This window comes from Syngnathus acus, chromosome 2 (genome assembly GCF_901709675.1).
Source record: "Syngnathus acus chromosome 2, fSynAcu1.2, whole genome shotgun sequence".
Taxonomy (NCBI): domain Eukaryota; kingdom Metazoa; phylum Chordata; class Actinopteri; order Syngnathiformes; family Syngnathidae; genus Syngnathus; species Syngnathus acus.
The window spans coordinates 22,045,957-22,066,103 of NC_051088.1; the positions used below are offsets into that span (position 1 = coordinate 22,045,957).

Here is a 20,147-nt window from a genome sequence, read left to right on the forward strand (position 1 = left end):
AGCATAGCATAGCAAATGAATAATTTGGAATATGTTTTGTCTTTTTATGTCTATGAGTTAAAAGATTGATTCTTGAGAGCGTTAAAAGCTACAAAAAGAACATTTAATGGAGAAGACTAAGTGCGGTCACAAAGAGAGCCCCGCCAAATCACCTCGGAAATGTAATCCTGATGTGGCCTTTTGATAGCGCTGAGGAGGCTCCTTATCAGAAGCCCTCCATTCGACAAAGGGCCATTTGATACCATTCCCCGAGCCTTCCATCCATCATCTCCTTACAAAACGGCACAAAAGCCAGACACTTTAGAACCCCTTGTGACTCCCTTTTCACCTCGCTCTGGAACACGCCAATTGAAACTCGATTAGAGTACAATTAACGATGCTAATTGACTAGCTAGCATCTGGCGTGCTGTGGCCATTTTGTTCTTTTTAATTTAGACTGTCCTAATGAGTGAGAAGCTCAACTTAACCCCCTTGTGACTCTCTTTTCACCTCGAGCACGCCAATCGTAACTCGATTAATTAGACTACAATTGATGATGCTAATCGACTAGCTAGCATCTCGCGTCCTGAGGCTATTTTGTCATTTTTACTTCACAGACTCTCCTAATGAGTCAGAAGCTCAACTTGAGGGCTGACGGCAAAGAAGGGCGCAAGGTCGATCCAGCCGGTCAAGACCACATGATGGGTAAGTTTTGTATTTTCTTGGACGCCATGATGGTTGTGTGATTGATAGCAGATGCTATTTACAGCTCGTTTGTAACTCCAGCTTTAAAGGTCATAACGACTGATCGCCTGCCGTGTCGTTACAGCTTTTAGCATTTTCTTAGCATTTATTAATATGAATTAAATGCTAAGCAGAAGTCATCCAAAACTGACGCGCCAGATAGATGAACTAACAAATTTTGACGCTCGGGCACTAAAGAACCTCGTTTATGGTCCGAGGACATCAAAACAATAAATACATCAAAACAAATAGAAGCTAAGCATCAGACGGTGGAGGTATCATCATAGCTTTGGGGCCTCCAAGCATGCAGCCTGGACGTGATAGCGACTCATGAAAAACTACATTAGGTCCAGTGGCCGTTGCCTCGGGCTGGAATTACGCTGGAACTTGTTATAGTTTGCTTAGTGAGGGCATTTTCAACTGTCAAGCCTGGCATTCGATTATACGACTGGGTAATCTATGGCTGCCTGCACTCTGCTCTTTCTCTCCTGCCATTGCCAGTCTCGTCTGGTACGCCGCATTTGGATGCGACAAATGTCGCCGAGGACGACAACAAGCTGTTCACGGCCGCTTGTTTACATTAAACTGTTGTCGCAGGTGTTGCTGGTGCGTGTGGATGTCAAACACGGTGATGCGCTTTGTGAGCACACAAAATGATTCCAGCAAAGTGGTTGTTTGGAATTCTGCAAAATAGCACAGGTTTGGACAAAAGTTTTGGGCCAGACTTTTTTTTTTTTTTGCTTACCGTATTTTCCGGTAACCGTATTTAAGGCGCACCTAAAAACCTAAAATTTTCTCAAAAGCCTTATAGTCCGCTGCGCCTTATATGTGGATCAAATTCCTAAATTTAAACTGGCCCGAAGCATTGTGTCATGAAATAAATCATAAGTGGCCCGCTGAAGACTATGAATCATGAATCAAAAAGACTATGGATCATTATTTTGTGATTATAAAGTAATTTGTTGCGTCTGAAGTTGGAATAAAAAAGATAAAATGGAGACTGATTTGATTTGGATTAAAAATCTGACATGATGCATTAATGGTGCGCCTTATAGTCCGGCACGCCTTATATAAGGACAAAGTTTTAAAATGGGCCATTCATTGAAGGTGCGCCTTATAGTCCGGAAAATACGGTACCTGGTTAGGGTTGACCTGACCATTTTGGAATCTTAATTCTTCATCTTGGAGGAATTACAGGCCCATTTCTGAGAAAAGCCTGTTTGGATACGTTTGGTTCCAAAACAACTCGTGACCCCTTAAGATTTAAGATTAGTTCAGTTTCAAAAACACTTGTTTGTTTGTTAGCTTGCTTGCGAGCTCAAGTGTGCTTATGATGCAACATTCTGTTGGGAATGGAAATATCCAGAATATCCGAAGAAATCATTTGCATTTCTGCTGTCGGATATCTTTATGACACTGACTGCGTAGAATTAGCCTTTCATGTTTTTTAGGCTATATATATTCACTTGTTTCCAAATTCTGTGCTCTCTTTGATTTCATCCAAATGGTAAAAATATAATATAGCGTCCCTCTGTCGCTTATTGCCGCCCGAAGCCCTGGCCAATCACTTGAGTGCTTCTGTGACCATTTCTATGAAAGGAAGTTTAATTTGATTGGATTCCTCAGAACGTGATCCTAATATTCTTTTTCTGTCTTCTGAACCCACCACAACAGACACCTTGTACTCTCACCAGCCTTTCCATTGCATGTGAAGCCCTCACACCTTTTCCCGTGTGCTGACCCTCGCTTCCCCTAGTCGTCACATGTCCTTGTCACTTCAGGTTCCGGCTGTCAGATGAGAACCTTGGACAGTGGGATCGGCACCTTCCCCCTCCCTGACTCGGGACGCCATATCCCTAAATGCGAGCTCCGAGCCGAGCCTCCCTCCTCTCCTCCAGAATGTTCACAACCCGGTGTCAAAGTGCCTTCCCGACCCAACACCTGTCTGCATGCTCCTGGGAACTTGGGTCACTCCTTCTCTGACCCATCCCTCACTTACAGTGGTTTCACCCCAGACGTCCAGACCCGATTGCCCAAATTGGCTGGTAAGTCAACCTAACAGTTTCTTTTTCTTCTTCTCCTTTTTCTGTTTCTTCTTTTTTGTCTTTTTCTTTTTTTCTTCTTTTTCTTCTTCTTCTTCTTCTTCTTCTTCTTTTTCAAAATTCAAGATTCAAGAGTTTTTATTCGCCATGTTTGAGCCTCTTATTCTTTTTCATTATTATTTTTTTATTATTATTATTATTTATTTTTTAAATTATTTTTCTTTATTATTATTATTATTATTATTATTATTGTTACTCTTGTTTGTACTTCAACTGTGGCTACAGCCATTTTTTGCCATCATCATCGTCTTTCTTTGGACTTGTAGGTGCAAACAAGACCAAGAGGTTGAGCCTGTTCACCCCGAAGTGCAGCAGTTTAGCCGCAACTGAGGACAAAGACGATGGAACCGGGAGGAAGATCAAAGCGAAGGAGCCTGACGTTTCTGCCGTAAGTTTGAATGATGAACCACGTACGCGGGACAAAATTGGTCTTGCTGTGTTTGCATTTTCCAATTTAATTAAGTTTGGAAGTGCACACCAAATTATTGGAAAGCACTTTTCAAAATGGAGCAGGTTGAGGGTCTGCATCAAAGAGACCCAACAGAACCTCTCTTGACAAAGCACTTTGGCCACAATGGTAGAAGAAAACTTCCCTATAATGGGAGGAAACTTTTTACAGAAGCAACATTCTGTTCTGATGGGAAAATAAGGCTTCAAATTTGCTTCATGAACCAGTTGTATTTTATTTAGTCCTCTAGATGGCACTGTTGGTTTGAATAAAGGAGTTTTAGAAACAGCAAGTTTTTTTTTTACCCTTATATTGAACAGTGCCCTCTAGAGGCTTAAAAAAATTACAACTGCTTCATGAAGCATATTTGAAGCTTCATTTTTATTAAACACAAATGACTAAACGTCAGACATGTCACGACTCGATTTTAACATTCTCCTGTTTTTCAATTTAGGAGCGAGCCCTGCGATCGTGTACGTACTCCGGCACCAGTAGCGGCAGCGACACTGAGACCGAACTAAAGCGACCCGTAATCACTGTGAGCCCGCTGCAAAGCTCGGGGAGCAACTACAACAAAATGGTCGACTCAGGTCAGTCACCTCGCCGTCAAAAATATTCATTTGTTCTAGAAAACCGGATTTAAAATTTATTATATTATATTATATTATATTATATATTATTGTATTATTTATTTTTTATTCATTATATATTATATATTTATTTTTATTTTTTATTTAGTTTTTTATTTATTATACAATTAGAATTTCAGACCTCCAATGAGGAAAATGGCAATGCTTCCAAAAGATCTGGATTAGCTTCAGCGGGTTGCAGCCATTTGCGAAAATATTCTGTCCTTATATCTCACTTCCCAGTTTTCTTCAAGTGTGAAAAAATGCAGAGGTTGATTAGCGTGAACTCCCTCTCCAACAGTCGACCATTGTGAAAAGACGTTGAAGAGTGGCGGTGTGGAGAATCCTCTGTCAATCATGGACTTGTACCAACACGAGATGTTCCCTCAACTGGAGAAGGACAGCAGGAGGATCAGCCAATACGACCTGTTGCGTAAAGAAGCGGCCCTCGACGTGCTCGGCGTGAGTACGCTTTTCTTTGGTCGGGAGATTTTCATAGCAAAAGCGGCCTAATTGCTTTCGATCGACTCGCCATCTCTTGTCAGGGGGTATTTGCCTACCCTTATTTAACGACGCTCAATGACAAATGAGGACCAGAGAGCGTGAAATGGCCTCCAGCTGCCGCCGCAGGACAGCCGGGCTACCCTCGACTACCCCGATGCCGGGCCTGACACAAAAATCTATAATCTGAGTCGGGGGGGGGGGGGGGGAGGGGGGAATCTGACTCAACACTTGTGTACGTTTGAGTTTGCCCACTGAGTTTTATTATTGACCTTTGATGAACTCAAGCGAGATGTCTTCAAATTAAATCAAACTTTACTGCAATTCCATACAGCAAGGGATGCCGGGGCTCTTTTCAAGCAATCTGCAAAATGTCAAATTCACCAAACGCAGACAATGCAGCCAAGGGAACTGTCTTCTGCAAAAATAATCGTGAGGACGGGTCACAAAGCATAAAGAGTCAAAACCAGTTCTTGGGAATCCGTGCGGGAATCCATGCAACAGATCATCGGCTTTTATTTACGTTCCCGTCCGGACGTGCTGCGCACTTGCGAGGCGTCGCCGGCGGCCATACTTTGGGAAAGTTTGGCGGCTGGTGTCAAAAGATCTGCGATTTGAGCCTCTTTAATAGCATGCGGCAAAAGACTCGGGAGAGCGACGCAAAGCTCGCCGGCTCCCGTCGGAACCCTCGCGGCCCACGTTGGCCTCCCATTCATCATCCTGACAGCACCTGACGCTCCCGCTAACAGCGTCGTCTTTCCCTTTCACTAACATGTCTCCCGCTGTCGTTCTCTCGCTCGTAACGTCTCTCCTCAGTTCGTCTGGCTTTTTTTGTTTTCATCCGTCCTCCCGTCGGACTCTCACCGACGCTTCTTCCTATTGTTTGCGCCGGGGAGTAAAAAATGCCCGAGGAACAATAGAGTTGAAGAGATTTCTGGTTGTTTTGGACCAAAGGAATAGACGAGATACATGCGAGCACGGTGAAGCTTATCGCCTTGAGAAATTTGAGAAAGAAAATAGAACATTACAACATGGAATGTGAACGATTAAACGATTTCCCGTGTGATTTAAGACCAACAGATTTAAGAGCGCAATACGGTATTCACGTTATATGCGCATCTTATTTAACGCTACGATAAATTTCAGTGACCTCATGTATTATGCACAATCTTTGAACACGGGGAAATACTTTTCCGAAGGCCAATTCCTCACTCTGGGCAAAATCCAAATCAGGCGTCAGTGTTGCTGTGGGATGTTCATGCTTCAGGTTGTTGTTCAAAGCTTTAAGGCAGTTTAAAAAGTCCCATATTTAGAACTGCTCTGGAACATCTCATCCACTTGTGCGCTTCAGTCCTTTCATAATTTGTTGTTGTGACCCCAGGCGCCATTTACTGGTCTCTTAAAGTAAAGCACGATTGTTCCGCTGTGCTTTCCGAAGCACCTGCTAGGATGTCAACAGCCGCTTTGTGTCGACAGCGTGTGACATGAGCAGATTTGACTATTTTATTATTATTTTTATATGATTATATACTATTTTTATATATTATTGTTTTTAGTATCTTTTATATTGATATCATTTATTTATGTAATATATATTGTTTTTTTATTTTATATTTATTATCGATTTATTGTATCTTATTATTATTATTACCGTATTTTCCGCACTATAAGGCGCACCGGATTATAAGGCGCACCTTCAATGAATGGCCCATTTTAAAACTTTGACCATATATAAGATATATACATTTGGCCCGCGGGCCGGACTTTGGACACGCCTGCTGTAGTGGCTCAATATTGGTCCATATATAAGGCGCACCTGATTATAAGGCGCACTGTCGACTTTGGAGAAAATTTGAGGTTTTTAGGTGCGCCTTATAGTGCGGAAAATACGCACTATTTATTCTATCTATTTATTATTATTATTATACTATTTATTTTATTGTTTGTATCTCCGCAGAAGGAAATTGCGCCGGCAAAGACGGCCGTCTCCCCCAAACAAGCCGGCTCGCTGGACGTCACCTTGGAGTCTCTCAACAAGCTCAATCACAGCGGCCCCAGCATCCGAAAGGAGGCCGTGAGCGAGCGCGGGAGGTTCGACGCCTCGCGCGGCGGCACCAAGGCGGACGAGCCGTCCTCATCCGCTAGCTTGTCCGCCGAGGCGGGCGCCGATCCGGCGGGCTCCCTGAGCGACTCGCTTTATGACAGCTTCTCGTCCTGCACCAGCCGCGTCTCCAATGACGTGTGAGCCATTTTTTTTTTTTTCCCGTGATTATTTGGGTATCCAACAGCGTCGATTGACTGACCGCTGCGAGTGTTCCTGCGGCGGGGGCAAAGAATCAATTTTGATTGGAGTGACTGCAGTCTTGCACCTCACCTGTTGATGAAGAACCCAACAAAAAAAAAGCACTTAGAGGCGGAAAGCTCAAAGCGTCAGCTTGATGGTAGCAAAACACGACTCAATGCAATTTCTGGTGTCCTTTTAGGTTTACACTGTTTTTTTTTTTTTCTTTTTGGGCCGAGTCAAGTCGGTCGCTTTGCCGGCAGTTGCTTTGGACATTCCAGGAAATTGAATCTGCTGCTACATGCACCTAGCTCAGTTTTTAATTTTATGACTTCTTCCACTATCAAAGAGCGGACACTTTGACTTCCTTAATGTCTCTTCCAACATATTTTTATTTTTTTAAATCTCATTTCTAATTTTGACTCACTTAACTTCTCTTTAGTGCAGATTAACAGACTGTTGGTAGCTCAGGGAACAAAGCGAACTCAAATCAATTGTAGCGTCAGGAAGATGTCGACTTGCATACAAACGCCGCCAAGAAGTTTTCTCGGTCTCTACGATGCAAAGTCCGTCTCGTGTGTGTGCGTGCGTGTGGTTTTCCGAAGCAAACCCGAACCAAACCTCACCTCTTAGACGTATGATTATTTTGTAAGTAAAAGTGATATAAGTTAATATCAGAAGGGGCATTGCTAATTCATATATGCAAATATGCACAGAAAAAAAAAATACACCTGTACATTCTTTTTGCCAATCTTTTAAATGAGCTTTTGAAAATAGCTTGTAACTTTTCTTATTGAATTCTTTTGGGGTTCTTGTTTGAATAGAAATCTTTATTTTGATCCCAAAAAAATAAAAAAAAGAGCTAAAATATTTTATTTTAAAAGACATATATAGGTAATATTATGCCAAATTCCTTTCTGGAACTTGACCAGCTGGTGCTAATCAACACAGCAGACTTGCGTGTTGCAATTTTCCTTCTTTTTTTTTAATAAAACTGTTGAAAATGTGCGAGTGCGGAGAGCTTGTGTATTTTTCTAGGTGTCGCGTATTTATACCCATGGTTTTTGTACTATCGGACTGTAGTGTGATTCACCTCTATCCTTAAATGTTCCCTTGGAAATGGTTACCGGCAGTGTTACTTTGGTAAATCCAATTAATTGCTCTAATTATTCCTGTGTGCAATCTTGTCTGTTACACTAATGCTCTATTTTATGTAACTATTTCCTAAATAAATATGACCAATATTTTCTGTCGAAGCCGAGCGTGTATGTTTGTCTGTCCCATTGTCCGTACTCAGTCTTCCAGGAAAGAAAACGAAAAAAAACCTCAAGGGGCCACCACGCCTGTAATCACTTTTCTTCTAACAATCCGTCAACAGGAGACAGTTTGCACCACGAGTGCGGAGGGATTTCCAAGTAAGCGGTCCCACGGTGCTTCATTACGCAGCTTGACTGAATGCACTTAGTTAAACTCCATCATGGTGATTGTGCGGCATAATCTGCCTAATATGCTGCATTAATCTGGCGCTGTAACAGAATGATCATGTGCGACGCTTGCTTTAGTCACCACACAAGATCATCGATTTTTTTTTTTATACCACTACCATATCGGACTGCAGAGACCTACATGAGTGTGATGACACTAAATTCGCCGGTGACCAATTCACACCTGCAGTGTGGAGGAAATGGGAAGTCTCATGCACCCATGGATGTGGGTGTCACACCCCCCTCCCTTTGGTTGCAAGGTTAGATTTAGTATACATATGTTCCAGGCTGCTAAAAAAAAAAAAGTGGAACCCAAATGGCCCCAGAGCCCGAGTTTGGACACCTCTGCGCCAAACTTTAAATGCTGCGAAATTGAGAAAAGTTTTGGAAAAATCGTACGTCATTTCAATATTGAAAATCATAAGAAATGCTCAAAAGTGATCGTGCACGAGGAGCATATGTTCTAGGCTGCTAAAAAAAAAAAAAAAAAAGTGGAACCCAAATGGCCCCAGAGCCCTAGTTTGGACACCTCTGCGCCAAACTTTAAATGCTGCGAAATTGAGAAAAGTTTTGGAAAAATCGCACGTCATTTCAAAATTGAAAATCATAGGAAATGCTAAAAAGTGATCGTGAGTGCTTCGATTCGTCACGTGGTCCTCTATAAGGGTCCGGCGCTCATCGCGCGCGTGCAGTGGTGGCCACGACGAGCGCGGAGGATGCTGACGAGCGCGAGCGATTGTGCGCTTCATCCGTGGCGCTTCATCCTGCTCTTGTTTGTATTCTGAGCAACTTTCTCCGGTCGGATGCCCTCCCGGGAGACATGCGTCTGCTCGTTTTGGCGACTCTTCTTGGAGTCTTGGTTCACGCAGGTACGTGCCGACAATCCCCTTTTCGCGAAAAACCACACGGGCATGCGTCTTTAATATTTAAATATAACCTTCATCATAACCTTACTTAAATGTTGTCACATTTCAAGATCGAGTGTGATTATGAGGAAACTTTAACGCAGCTGCGTCTATTTTTTGGGGGGTATGACTTGGTGCCATGCAACCGGAGCATTACGCACGATGACTTTTCAAAACGGAAGCATTTATTTGATTTTATTCATATATGCAGTCAGAATAATAAGATGCTACGCTGTTAATTATATTTTCCGTCTTTCTGCCTTAAATCCAAGGAACTCCATTGACTTTTCTTATCGGTCTGAATTCCCCATTGAGACTAATCGAATGCTATTTGTTCATGCTGATAAACTGCATTTCACTTCGCGGCATGACAGAAACCCTCTGAAATAATAAGAATCCGCTTGCGACCACAATCTGATTCCAACTGACTGATGGAGCCACTCACTTCCTTTTTTTTTTTTTTTTTTTTTGTGCTTGCTTGTGTTTATCAGTGGCAAACTTGGCAGATTAATGGAGTCCACCTTTTCCATAATTACTCCAATGAGCATATATGCCGTGTTTGGCTTGATTGATGCTGCTTCAATGATTGCTTCAACTAATTTGAGTTGACTCTCAGGCTTCACTGATGTTTGTTATGCATTGCACACAATCGTGTTGTCCGCGGGTGCTTTGGCCACTCTGTAGTTTGTGGCAAAACAAACACTCAAGCTTCGATGGAGATGTTAGCAGACAAACACACGTCGTGGCTTTAAAAGTGGCCCGTAAAATATTTTCTCTTGGAGAGGTGAGGCGGTGGCACTTGCACTTCCCTGGAGGCAGTGCATCACGCCGCTTTTTGTTTGCATTGTAAATGAAACTTTACCGACCTCTAAGAAAGTCGCTTGTTAAAAAAAAAAAAAAATACCACTGATGTAATTTTTACGGCCTCGCCTCACTTCATTATGTGCTTGGCAAAAAAATCCTCAGCCGCCCTCCAGCTCGAGGTGATGTCAAGCTAGCAGTGCAGCGGAGGGAAGACTCCATTAGTTTTGTTTGGACATGAAGCCATACCTTATGTTTGGCCTTTGTGGACTTTGAAAACTGAGTGAGGGCATTTGAGTGTGAAAAAAGGAGGCAGACATTGTGTTGAAATATGAGCGAGGTGCAAGGATGGCGCAAAACCGCGGCGGTGTCTTGTCAGAAATCTCTGCTGCCCCAATTAAACCTCACCAACATTTTATTGCATATTCTAAAATAGAATTATATATTATTGTCTCTACTCTCTCGACCATTACACCGGAAACAAAAACAATCCCACAGTCGTTCGTGGCAAGGTTGCAATAAATGAGTAGCATGGATGACACAATACATCAGATTTGCACCGTTCCTTGTCTTTTGCAACCTTGGCAGGTTGTTGCCAGGGATTTAGGCTCCATGAAAATATCACTTCACCCACTTGATGGGGGTGAATGGAAAATACAAGTTTTTTTTATAGGGCCCATAAAGACACCGTAACTTTCGACACATCTGCACCACTACTCATTATTAGGAGCAGAATCTTGCAATTTCTTTATGCAGAGCCACACCAAAATATACTCCATCATAAAAAAAAAAAAATGTCCATGCCCCAGTCATGAAAACCAAAGCTCCTCCGTGTCTTTGCAGGAGACACTCTTCAGATCCAGTGTTACCAGTGTGAGGAGATGAAGCACAACGACTGCTCAACGCCCGAGTACGTCGTCAACTGCACCGTCAACGTGCAGGACATGTGCCAGAAGGAAGTGCTGGTCAAACCCGACGGTGAGCGAGCGACAGCTCAACACCGAGTGACAGAGGCCGAAGTGTTGCGGCTAGCTTTCGCGAGTGGCCGATGCAAAATTCAAATTGCAGGTGAATGGACAATCAAAATTGCCACGTCGCAACAAAATTGATTATTCCGATTATCAATTGAGGGTCGTTCAGCTGCCAATACAGTATAAGTTAACTATATAATTTCATGCAAGCAAACACTGGCGAAGCTAGAGGGGGGGCCGCGGGGGCACGGCCCCCTTAAAATATATATCAGGTGCCAGACCAGATAACTGACTTTTGAGTATTTTTTTCCCCCCCCTCCATACTTTTTTCTCCACCCGTCCCCCAGGAACATGTAATGAATCCGAAGTTTTGGGGCGTTTGTTTTGCGGACCCGCTCCTCTTTTCCAGTCACTTTGCTCTCCAGGGTGACGATAGTGATAAATAAACGTCAGCCTTGCCACGATGCAGCAGATTAAATCTGAAGCCTGGTCCGACTCCAGAGGGAGTAAGTGAATAATTCAACTTGTCCCTCTCCTCGCAGGCATTCATTATCGGAAGTCATGCGCATCGTCCGCGGCGTGCCTCATCGCCTCCTCGGGCTACCAGCAGTTCTGCACCGGGAGGCTGAACTCGGTCTGCATTTCCTGCTGCAACACGGCACTCTGCAACGGGCCCAAGAGGAAGCGGGCCGCTCCCTCCATGGCGACGCCTAAGCCGCAGATGAGCATCGGCCTCGCTCTCCTTCTCCCGCTTCTTTCTCTCGTTTGATTTGAGCCACGGGATGGTTGTCATCAAAGCTCGTTGCCGCATAAATCCAAAAAGTACATTTAAGGGAAATTCTGAACCCTTGCCACTTGGAAGCTCAGTGGACACGCCTTTTTGATCATCTTGGATTCTTTCTTTCTTTTTGGTGCGCCAAAATATGAGATGGACTTTTGCTTCTGTCATGGCTGCTATTCTACGAACTGTCTTGCCATCTGTGTCGGTGTAGTTGACAAGGAAATGCGTACTGCTGATTTTTTTTGTGCCTAAAAAATGCACTGATATATTATTTAGGTTAACATCTGAAGAGCACAAAGTGAAAAATGAGTGAAGGCAACACAAGGACCATAAGCACAATTTAATTCTCACCCGAGAGCTGCTTCGAGTTGTAATTCATGTTTAGAATTAGATCAATTAGCTAGATTACATCCAATTGTCATGATTTTACGACCCTTTCATGCTTGCATGGGATTCTTTCCTCAGTATGCATAATAGTCTTTATTTGGTTCTATGCTTTACTGTTAAAGATATTGTTGTTTTGTTTGGTCTTTTGTGAAGAGTACAACTATTCTTCAGATCAATAAATGTTGTGTTGACAGAGCAGGAGTCTTTTATGGCTTTCGCACTCACTTGCCTGATTTTTGGCAAGGCTGATACACTAAGTATAAAAAATTTAACCAAGTACGGAAAATTGCTTGCACTCAAATGTATTCATACCTTTCTGCTTGGCAAAGCCAGAATGGACAAAAGTATTTTAATTTAATACAGCTCAATACAAAAATTATGTTGACATCACCCAATTTCTCTGAATATATTTTGCATATTTCACTGTGTGTGTGTCAAAGACGAGAACTCCCACTGGATGACCCCGACAGACTTATTAGGACAACGACAACTTTTTTATTATTGCGAGCAAGCAACCGGTGCAGCTCTCCGACTGCCTCAACATGTGCTCCGTTAAGGTCGAGCACAGAGGAGGAGGTCAGTTAGGCCGAGCCCACCTCCAGCTAGCTTTAAAGGGCAGGGAAAAGCAGCACATTATTAAAATTAATAAGAGGAAGGTGAAACTAAAGTCTCAGTCTAATGATGTGCACATAAGAAATCAGAAATACTTGTACATAACATTTGAACTCTTTGTACGTGGGACGAGAACCACCATGCACTGAGTCAGTCAAGCTTCTCAATTGAACACTAAATCTACTGGCCAGACTATTTTAAAAGCTACTTAACTGTTGTTACTATAACAACAGTAAAATGGTATCAAAGTTAAAGCAGCTTGTGATGGAAAATTAATGGGATGATGCAGGAAAGCATTAGACTAATGTGAAATATACTGACCCTTACCAGAATTGCAACCATTAGGGCTACCACTCTCATTAATAACAAAGACTACTCAAACGGAGGAAAAACAAAAAAATATGGATTATGCACTAGCGTTTCTTTCCCCAATTTTCAAACTCGTCGTTGTTAGAAGGGAGCCATACGTGCAAATAAATTGTTGCCAATGAGCACCAAATAATAATATATAATAATATAATATATACATATATATATATGTATATATGAATTAATTTGTGATTTATTTGCTCGACTTTTTCTACCCTACTACTTTTACCCCATTCCGGTAGATGGCGGTAATGTACCCGAACTACCAAATAAACTTACATAAACCAAAGAAGGAATCAGTTGCACTAGCTAATGCCATCCACTGGGGGTCACTGTTTTACATTTGAGAAATCCACAAGCTTGCAGGGAAATCTTTGGGAACCCGGAAGCGCTCCTCCGTCCGCAGAGGCTGGGCTGGTGTTCTTGAGGCTACGGCGACTTAAATCACCCGCGATCGGCACATCCATCTATATCGGGCGCCTGACATATTTATCCGCATTTGGCTTGAAGGCGAGCGAGCATGGCTGGTCGAATGCCGGCTTGCGTTGTCGACTGTGGCACCGGGTAGGTGTGGAACATGCTAGCGCTATTTAGCTGCGGTTAGCTTCCATGTCAAGTACCCGGCTAACGCCCTCATGGTGTTGCACCACTTTTCTCCCTAATCTGTGTCGTTAGTTTCCTGTTGTTTTAATGGAGGGAAAGAGGGATACTTATAAGTTGCTCAGGCTTGCGTCTTGTGATACAGCTGCCTTTTAAAGGGCTTTTCTTTCGGTAGCTATCGAGGCTAATGCTACTTCCTGGTACCCCCCCCCCCCCCCTACACACACACACACACACACACACACACACGGAAGCTGCGACGTCAACGTTATTTTTCTCCTCCAGGTACACAAAGCTTGGTTATGCTGGAAACACGGAACCCCAGTTCATCATACCGTCATGTAAGTCATGGGATGACAGATTTTCACCTGATCATTATTATTTTTTGTAAAATTATACTGTCATAATGTGATCATACATAGTTAAGTATGACAAGTGAATTTGATTCGCACCGTTTATACACTAATATATTATGAGGACCTTCTGAACAAGCGTTATTGTTTTGATTTCTCACAATGTTTCTATTTGAACAGGCATTGCAATCAAAGAGTCCGCCAAAGTTGGCGACCAGGCGCAGCGGCGAATGATGAAGGGTGTTGACGATCTGGATTTTTTCATCGGGGATGAAGCTATCGATAAGCCATCCTATGCAACAAAGGTCAGATGTCATTTTGCAACACGTAAACGATTTAGTTAGACTTCCCAGCAGAGGATTGACAGTGTTTTCATTTGCTCCCTCTTAGTGGCCAATCCGACATGGAATAGTGGAAGACTGGGATCTGATGGAGAGATTCATGGAGCAAGTCATCTTCAAGTATCTGCGGGCGGAACCTGAAGATCATTACTTCCTTTTGGTAAAACCTCACTTCCCTCCATTCCACCCTGAAAAAATGTTGTTTTGTTTAGTGGTAACATGCCGTGTGTCTCTTGGCTGCAGACAGAACCTCCGTTAAACACACCAGAAAACCGAGAGTACACAGCCGAGATCATGTTTGAGTCGTTCAATGTCCCGGGTCTCTACATTGCTGTTCAGGTACTAAAAGAAAATTCCAACTTATTTATTGTAAAATCATTATATCCATATATTTACACAGTGTTTTTATTGGGGGTGCCATGTTTATTGTTACAATGGTGTCCTTAGGCTGTCCTGGCTCTGGCAGCCTCCTGGACATCCCGGCAGGTGGGCGAGCGAACATTGACGGGGACCGTGATCGACAGCGGCGACGGCGTCACGCACGTCATCCCAGTGGTACGTGGACCGGCCGACTGTGCGCTTAATCCACACCTTCCCGCCCTCATTTCTGTTTCCTCTGTGCATTCCAGGCTGAAGGCTACGTCATCGGCAGCTGCATCAAACACATCCCCATCGCGGGCCGGGACATCACGTACTTCATCCAGCAGCTGTTGAGGGAACGAGAAGTGGGAATCCCTCCTGAGCAGTCGCTGGAGACTGCCAAAGCTGTCAAGGTCAGTTTGAAGAGTTGAGGAATTTTTTTTTTTTTTTAAATGTGTCAACGTCTCGCCACTTTTTTTAACCGCCGTCCGTGTGTTTGATGGCATGTCACCACAGGAGCGCTTCAGTTACGTGTGCCCCGACCTCGTCAAGGAGTTTAACAAGTACGACACGGACGGGTCCAAGTGGATCAAGCAGTACACAGGCATCAACACAATCACCAAGAAAGAGTTCCTGATCGATGTGGGCTACGAGCGTTTCTTAGGGCCCGAGATCTTCTTCCACCCCGAGGTGCCTTTAACTTCCTGTTCAGCATCCACTTGTGCACAAGTTGGAATTGACGATGGTTTGCTCTCGTGCAGTTTGCCAACCCAGATTTCACACAGCCCATCTCCGAGGTGGTGGATGAGGTCATCCAGAACTGCCCTATCGATGTCCGCCGCCCACTCTACAAGGTATGCAAAGTGGAAAGCAAACGGTTGGACTTTGTGCTAATTGGTCAAGTGCGCCACAGAACGTCGTGCTCTCGGGAGGCTCCACTATGTTCCGAGACTTTGGCAGACGCCTGCAGAGGGATCTCAAGCGCTCGGTGGACGCCAGGCTGAAAATCAGCGAGGAACTCAGCGGTGGCAAGTTGAAGGTGACGAGCGCAGACGAATTACATGATGCTGCGTTTGAATTTGCACTCGATACCACACAAGCACCCAGTTATCGAGTAGTAAGTCGCCGATACCAATACTAAGTATCGATACACTTTTGAGGCGTAAAATTTCCCCCCCCAAAAACAAAAAGCAGTCACGACAATTACTACTGGTTGCAATTCTAGAGCTTAATTAATCAATTAATTTATCTTTCTATTTTTTTGGGCAGCCAAAGCCCATTGATGTGCAGGTCATCACGCATCACATGCAACGATACGCCGTCTGGTTCGGCGGCTCCATGTTGGCGTCCACTGTGAGTACTATTTTGATTGCCTTTTTTTTTTTTTTTCTTTCTACTTAATTCGATCTAAGTTTGATGTTCACTTTGTTTCGGCAGCCCGAGTTCTACCAAGTGTGCCACACCAAGAAAGACTATGAGGAGATTGGTCCCAGCATATGCCGCCACAACCCCGTGTTCGGGGTCATGTCTTAGGCCATGGGGGGGAGCTGGTTGGGCGGAGCTGGAGGTCAAATGTCGGAGAATCACACGGCGTGGTGCTCTCATGAGCTTTTGGCGCTCCAAAAGACCTCTTCATTGAGCTCGAATGACAGCGGACCAAACAAACTACCAACGGCGGTAACGACGTGACTCAATTAGAAGGGACGGGCAACTCCAATCACGTTTCCTGCAAATAATTTAATAATCGCTGGTAAATATTTAATTAGTGCTCACAGGGTTGTAACACGCTTTCTCAACATGCCTGGGTCAGCTTGTCTGTCGGGAGGCGGGGCTAAATAAACGATGAGTCATGAAATGTGCAATTAATAATTGTCCTTCCAAAAAAAAAAAACGCTTCCAGTTTGTCAACTTTTTTTTTCCGCCTCTTTCCTTTCTACCCAACATGTCATTATATTTAGTTGTGGCATCTGCTCCTCTCCTTCCTGACACATGATGCAAGTGTTTATTTTCATCCCTCAACTGACGGGGAGCTACTGCAGCCACGCGTGAAGCTGACCGTCAACATGTCGGAGCGTTGCCACCTAAGCCCAAACGAGCGTCTCAGCGTGCTTCTCTTCTTTGCTTTGTTCGCCGTGAAACTCGCACTTCTGTCCACTCTGGTTTTCTGCGCGACCGACTACTGGCTGCTGGGTTCGGCTGAGCTCTGCCGTCCAGGAAGTGACTCAAGAGAGACACAGGTAGCGTACAGGATTTTATAAAATAAAGGTAAAATAATTAATGTCCCTATTGTAGGGGTGTCCAAAGCACGTGTGTATGTATTTATTATACTTAAAGATATATATATATAAAAAAAAATCCCCCGAGTCGGATTATGAATAGGCGCCCTCTGCTGGGGGTGCACAGGGACTGCAAGAGTTCTACGGTAGTAGTTCTGAAAGATATGAAAGACCATAAATTTAAATAATATAAAAATCCATCATGAAACATAGCAGCCCTCAGAGGAAAAAGTTTACATATTGCAATGCAAACTGCTAATATTTAACCCGTGGTGTTGTGACACAAGGCGACAGACAGCATGCTCTTCCACGAGGGGCTCTTCTGGAGATGTTCCTTCCCAGCATCATCTCCTCAATATTCTCTTTGGAATCTTTGGATCTGTAAGCGCATTTTTCCATCCCGCCACTATGATTTGGACTCTCACAATAATACTCACAATCAGGGTTTTTTTTACTTTTCACGAAAAGCGCCAAATATGAAAGTATGCCAGCCAGCGTTCCTCTTCCCGTTTCCAGCCAAGGTCCCGTTTTGGGTGCCGTCAGCAGATTCCCCCGAAGAACCATACGAGCATCACAAGGCCATTAGTAGGACGTCTCATCCTGCGCATGCGTGCGCACGCTCTGTCTTCAGTTGACCTCACTGACATTTTCTCAGTTTTCAGAACTTTTTGGAGCATCTTCCTCATCGCGGGTGTGGCCACGGTGGTCACTGGTGGGCTTTCTATTATTTGTACGGCCCCTCTCTCCAACTACAACCTCTACAAATTGGGTGGAGCTCTTTTGCTTTGTGGGGGTCAGTATCAATTCCTTCCCAAGCAAAGCCCGACCAAGACTGTTTCATCATCTCGCTGTCTTGTCTGGCAGGTGTGTGCCAGCTCATCGTGGTGCTCATGTATGTGATGTGGGTCCAAGTGTTGGACACACTGGAGGAGTTCGCCCGAGGTCAGCATGCAAGCGGTTGCACATCTTTCCACCTGAGCATCCAGAACGGCCCGTCGTTCCTGCTGGCTCCTGTGGCCGCCTTTTTTAGCCTGCTGTCTGGCCTGCTCTTCCTCGCCATTGCACACAGCGCTCGCCCGCATCACACGTACAAAACAACACACACTCCAGAGCTCCAAACTGAACTGTGACTTTATTTGACATGCTTATTAAAGAAGCCTGGCATCATATAAAGCAAAGACAAAGTACTAGCAAAGGTTCCTCAAGAGTGGTCCAGCTTAAGCCTTCCATATTCTTAAAAAAAAAAAACCTGGGAAAAGTAATGACAAATGCTAACCACCATCAACGCTCAGAAAATTAAAACTAGATGAAATAAAAAAACATTTGTAATGAAAACTGTCAACCCTGCAGTATACTTAAACTTTGTTCCACATTAAACAGAAGACTGACATTCTTTTAAAGTGCAAATAACATCATGTCACCAAATGAACACATCATCAATCTCTCATCGAGTATAAAATCAACCAGAGGATCCTTCTGACCTCCATCAGTGAGCATAATTGGAATACTTAATTTGGAGTTTAAATCATCTTCTTTTTTTTTTAACCTAATGAATCGACCCACTCTTCTTTCATTATAACTGATCGATTGGATCAGACAGAAGTGCTGAAGAGAGGTGTGTCGAGCTTGAATGTGCACTCGATCCGGACATGAGAAGGATGCTCGGGTCACGGGGATGGAGATAATAAATGAGACTGTCACAATCCATTTCCTGACAGTAAGGCCACATCCTGCCGTGGCCGCTAGGGGGCAGTGTTTCTTCGTCATAACATGTTTTTATTGTCACAGGCAGAACCCGGAACTCGTGGAGAAGCGTAAGTGGGAATTATTATTAACACTTCCCGACAGAACGACTTTTTATCCATTTCGGTGCAATGTGATTGTTTTGAGATCCTCCATCTCATAATTTTCGCTTTTAATTTGGCGTGTGACTGAGATGTGTGTCAACAAGAGTAACCACAGTTAGTTATGAAATCCAGTACAAGTATAGCGCTAAATCCAAACTACCAAAGCGTTACAAAATGCAACAAAAATAAAAAGTTGTGTTTATGAGTATTCTTAACAAGGGAATAACACACTAAGAGTAATTTTGCAATTTAAATCTTCAAAGTCAAATGTATGTACTTGCTGGGTGCGCATGCGCTCTGAGATTCTCCCTTATGCTACCCCGTCGCGTCTTGCTAGCCGCGGGCCGACCCAGGGGCCACGATTATTCAACACTTTGCTCAACCAAGTAGAAGAATTAGCCTCCTCTGCCCATCCAAGACCTTCTCACCTCCTTTCTGACCTCAGAGTGAGGCTTTGACTAAATTAGGCCGCTCACGGCTGTCCTTGTGAGACCTTTTCCTTTAATGTGAGACCAAAGCAATGTTCGGTGTGATTTAAAACAATAGAAAGACAAGAGGAGATGAAAATGGAAGTTTTGTTCATTCACAAGTTCTTCCCCTTGTGGACTACAATTGTGCATTGCAAGTCCCACAATGAGAATTACAGTAATCCCTCGTTTATCGCGGATAATTGGTTAAAAAAAACACCCGTGATAAGTGAAATCCGCGAAGTACGTTCACCAACAAGAAGTACTGGGCAGGCTAACGAGTTAGCGAAAATATGCTAATTCGCGATCGTGCTAACACGCGAAAAAGGACTTCTAAAGGAATGTAAACGAACATTTGGAGCAATGCTACATTGTCCTAAAGGTTAGACACATGTTTCCTCAATTTAGATGTTTTATTTTGACTTTTAAATGTTTTTTTAATTTGGGGGAAAAAATCCGCGATGTCGTGAAGCCGCGATAAACGAAACGCGAAGTAGCGAGGGATCACTGTATATTTTTCATATTTTACAATGTACTCTTATTTTTTTCCCCATAGGTTGAATGAAGAATGAAAAGAAGATGTGCCGGGATTTACCTTTCAGCAGGTAATTTCATTCCAAAATGTACACGGTGGAAACTTCATTTGACCTCACCCACAAATTCTGTTGAATGAATTGAGATGATTTCATCAAAAAAATTGTCACCCTTGATGCAATGGAAGCAGTGACTTTTTCCCCAAAATGCTGCAGAAATAAATAGAACATAGCAAAGCGCCTTCCCTCCCTCTATGTGATACTTTTAATTTTTTCTTCCATTAAAAAGTGTGTCAGGACTAATTTTGAGGGGGTTAGAGTACAGATGTCAGGATCTCCCGGCAAGTCGAAGTGAGCTAACAGGCTTTAGCAGAAA

General features: G+C 43.6%; 4 protein-coding genes across 4 annotated transcripts in view; all 4 read left to right on the plus strand.

Moving 5' to 3' along the window:
• The window catches only part of LOC119131813 (nck-associated protein 5-like), a 56,988-nt gene extending 54,490 nt beyond the window's left edge, over nucleotides 1-2,498 (plus strand). The window contains exons 15-16 of the mRNA XM_037266552.1: nucleotides 597-684; nucleotides 2,398-2,498. Coding sequence (XP_037122447.1) covers nucleotides 597-684; nucleotides 2,398-2,435 — 126 coding nt within the window. The 3' untranslated portion in view covers nucleotides 2,436-2,498. The remainder of the gene's footprint in view (nucleotides 1-596; nucleotides 685-2,397) is intronic.
• A 6,194-nt stretch (nucleotides 2,499-8,692) lies between these two features.
• Nucleotides 8,693-12,209, plus strand: LOC119132554 (ly6/PLAUR domain-containing protein 1-like). Its single transcript, XM_037267930.1, has 3 exons — nucleotides 8,693-9,037; nucleotides 10,718-10,852; nucleotides 11,388-12,209. The coding sequence occupies exons 1-3, from the start codon at nucleotides 8,989-8,991 to the stop codon at nucleotides 11,612-11,614; spliced, it is 411 nt and encodes a 136-aa protein (XP_037123825.1). The 5' UTR covers nucleotides 8,693-8,988; the 3' UTR covers nucleotides 11,615-12,209.
• Nucleotides 12,210-13,351: 1,142 nt separating this feature from the next.
• Nucleotides 13,352-16,503, plus strand: LOC119132406 (actin-related protein 3-like). The gene is made up of 12 exons (XM_037267646.1): nucleotides 13,352-13,558; nucleotides 13,880-13,935; nucleotides 14,128-14,252; nucleotides 14,338-14,448; nucleotides 14,532-14,627; nucleotides 14,736-14,843; nucleotides 14,918-15,061; nucleotides 15,165-15,338; nucleotides 15,410-15,502; nucleotides 15,562-15,687; nucleotides 15,918-16,001; nucleotides 16,086-16,503. Exons 1-12 carry the CDS (start codon nucleotides 13,515-13,517, stop codon nucleotides 16,179-16,181), a joined length of 1,257 nt encoding a protein of 418 aa, XP_037123541.1. The 5' UTR covers nucleotides 13,352-13,514; the 3' UTR covers nucleotides 16,182-16,503.
• Nucleotides 16,504-16,572: 69 nt separating this feature from the next.
• On the plus strand, nucleotides 16,573-18,254 carry LOC119132490 (transmembrane protein 182-like). The gene is made up of 5 exons (XM_037267824.1): nucleotides 16,573-16,885; nucleotides 17,212-17,305; nucleotides 17,393-17,509; nucleotides 17,580-17,717; nucleotides 17,789-18,254. Exons 1-5 carry the CDS (start codon nucleotides 16,712-16,714, stop codon nucleotides 18,052-18,054), a joined length of 789 nt encoding a protein of 262 aa, XP_037123719.1. The 5' UTR covers nucleotides 16,573-16,711; the 3' UTR covers nucleotides 18,055-18,254.
• Nucleotides 18,255-20,147: the final 1,893 nt, after the last annotated feature.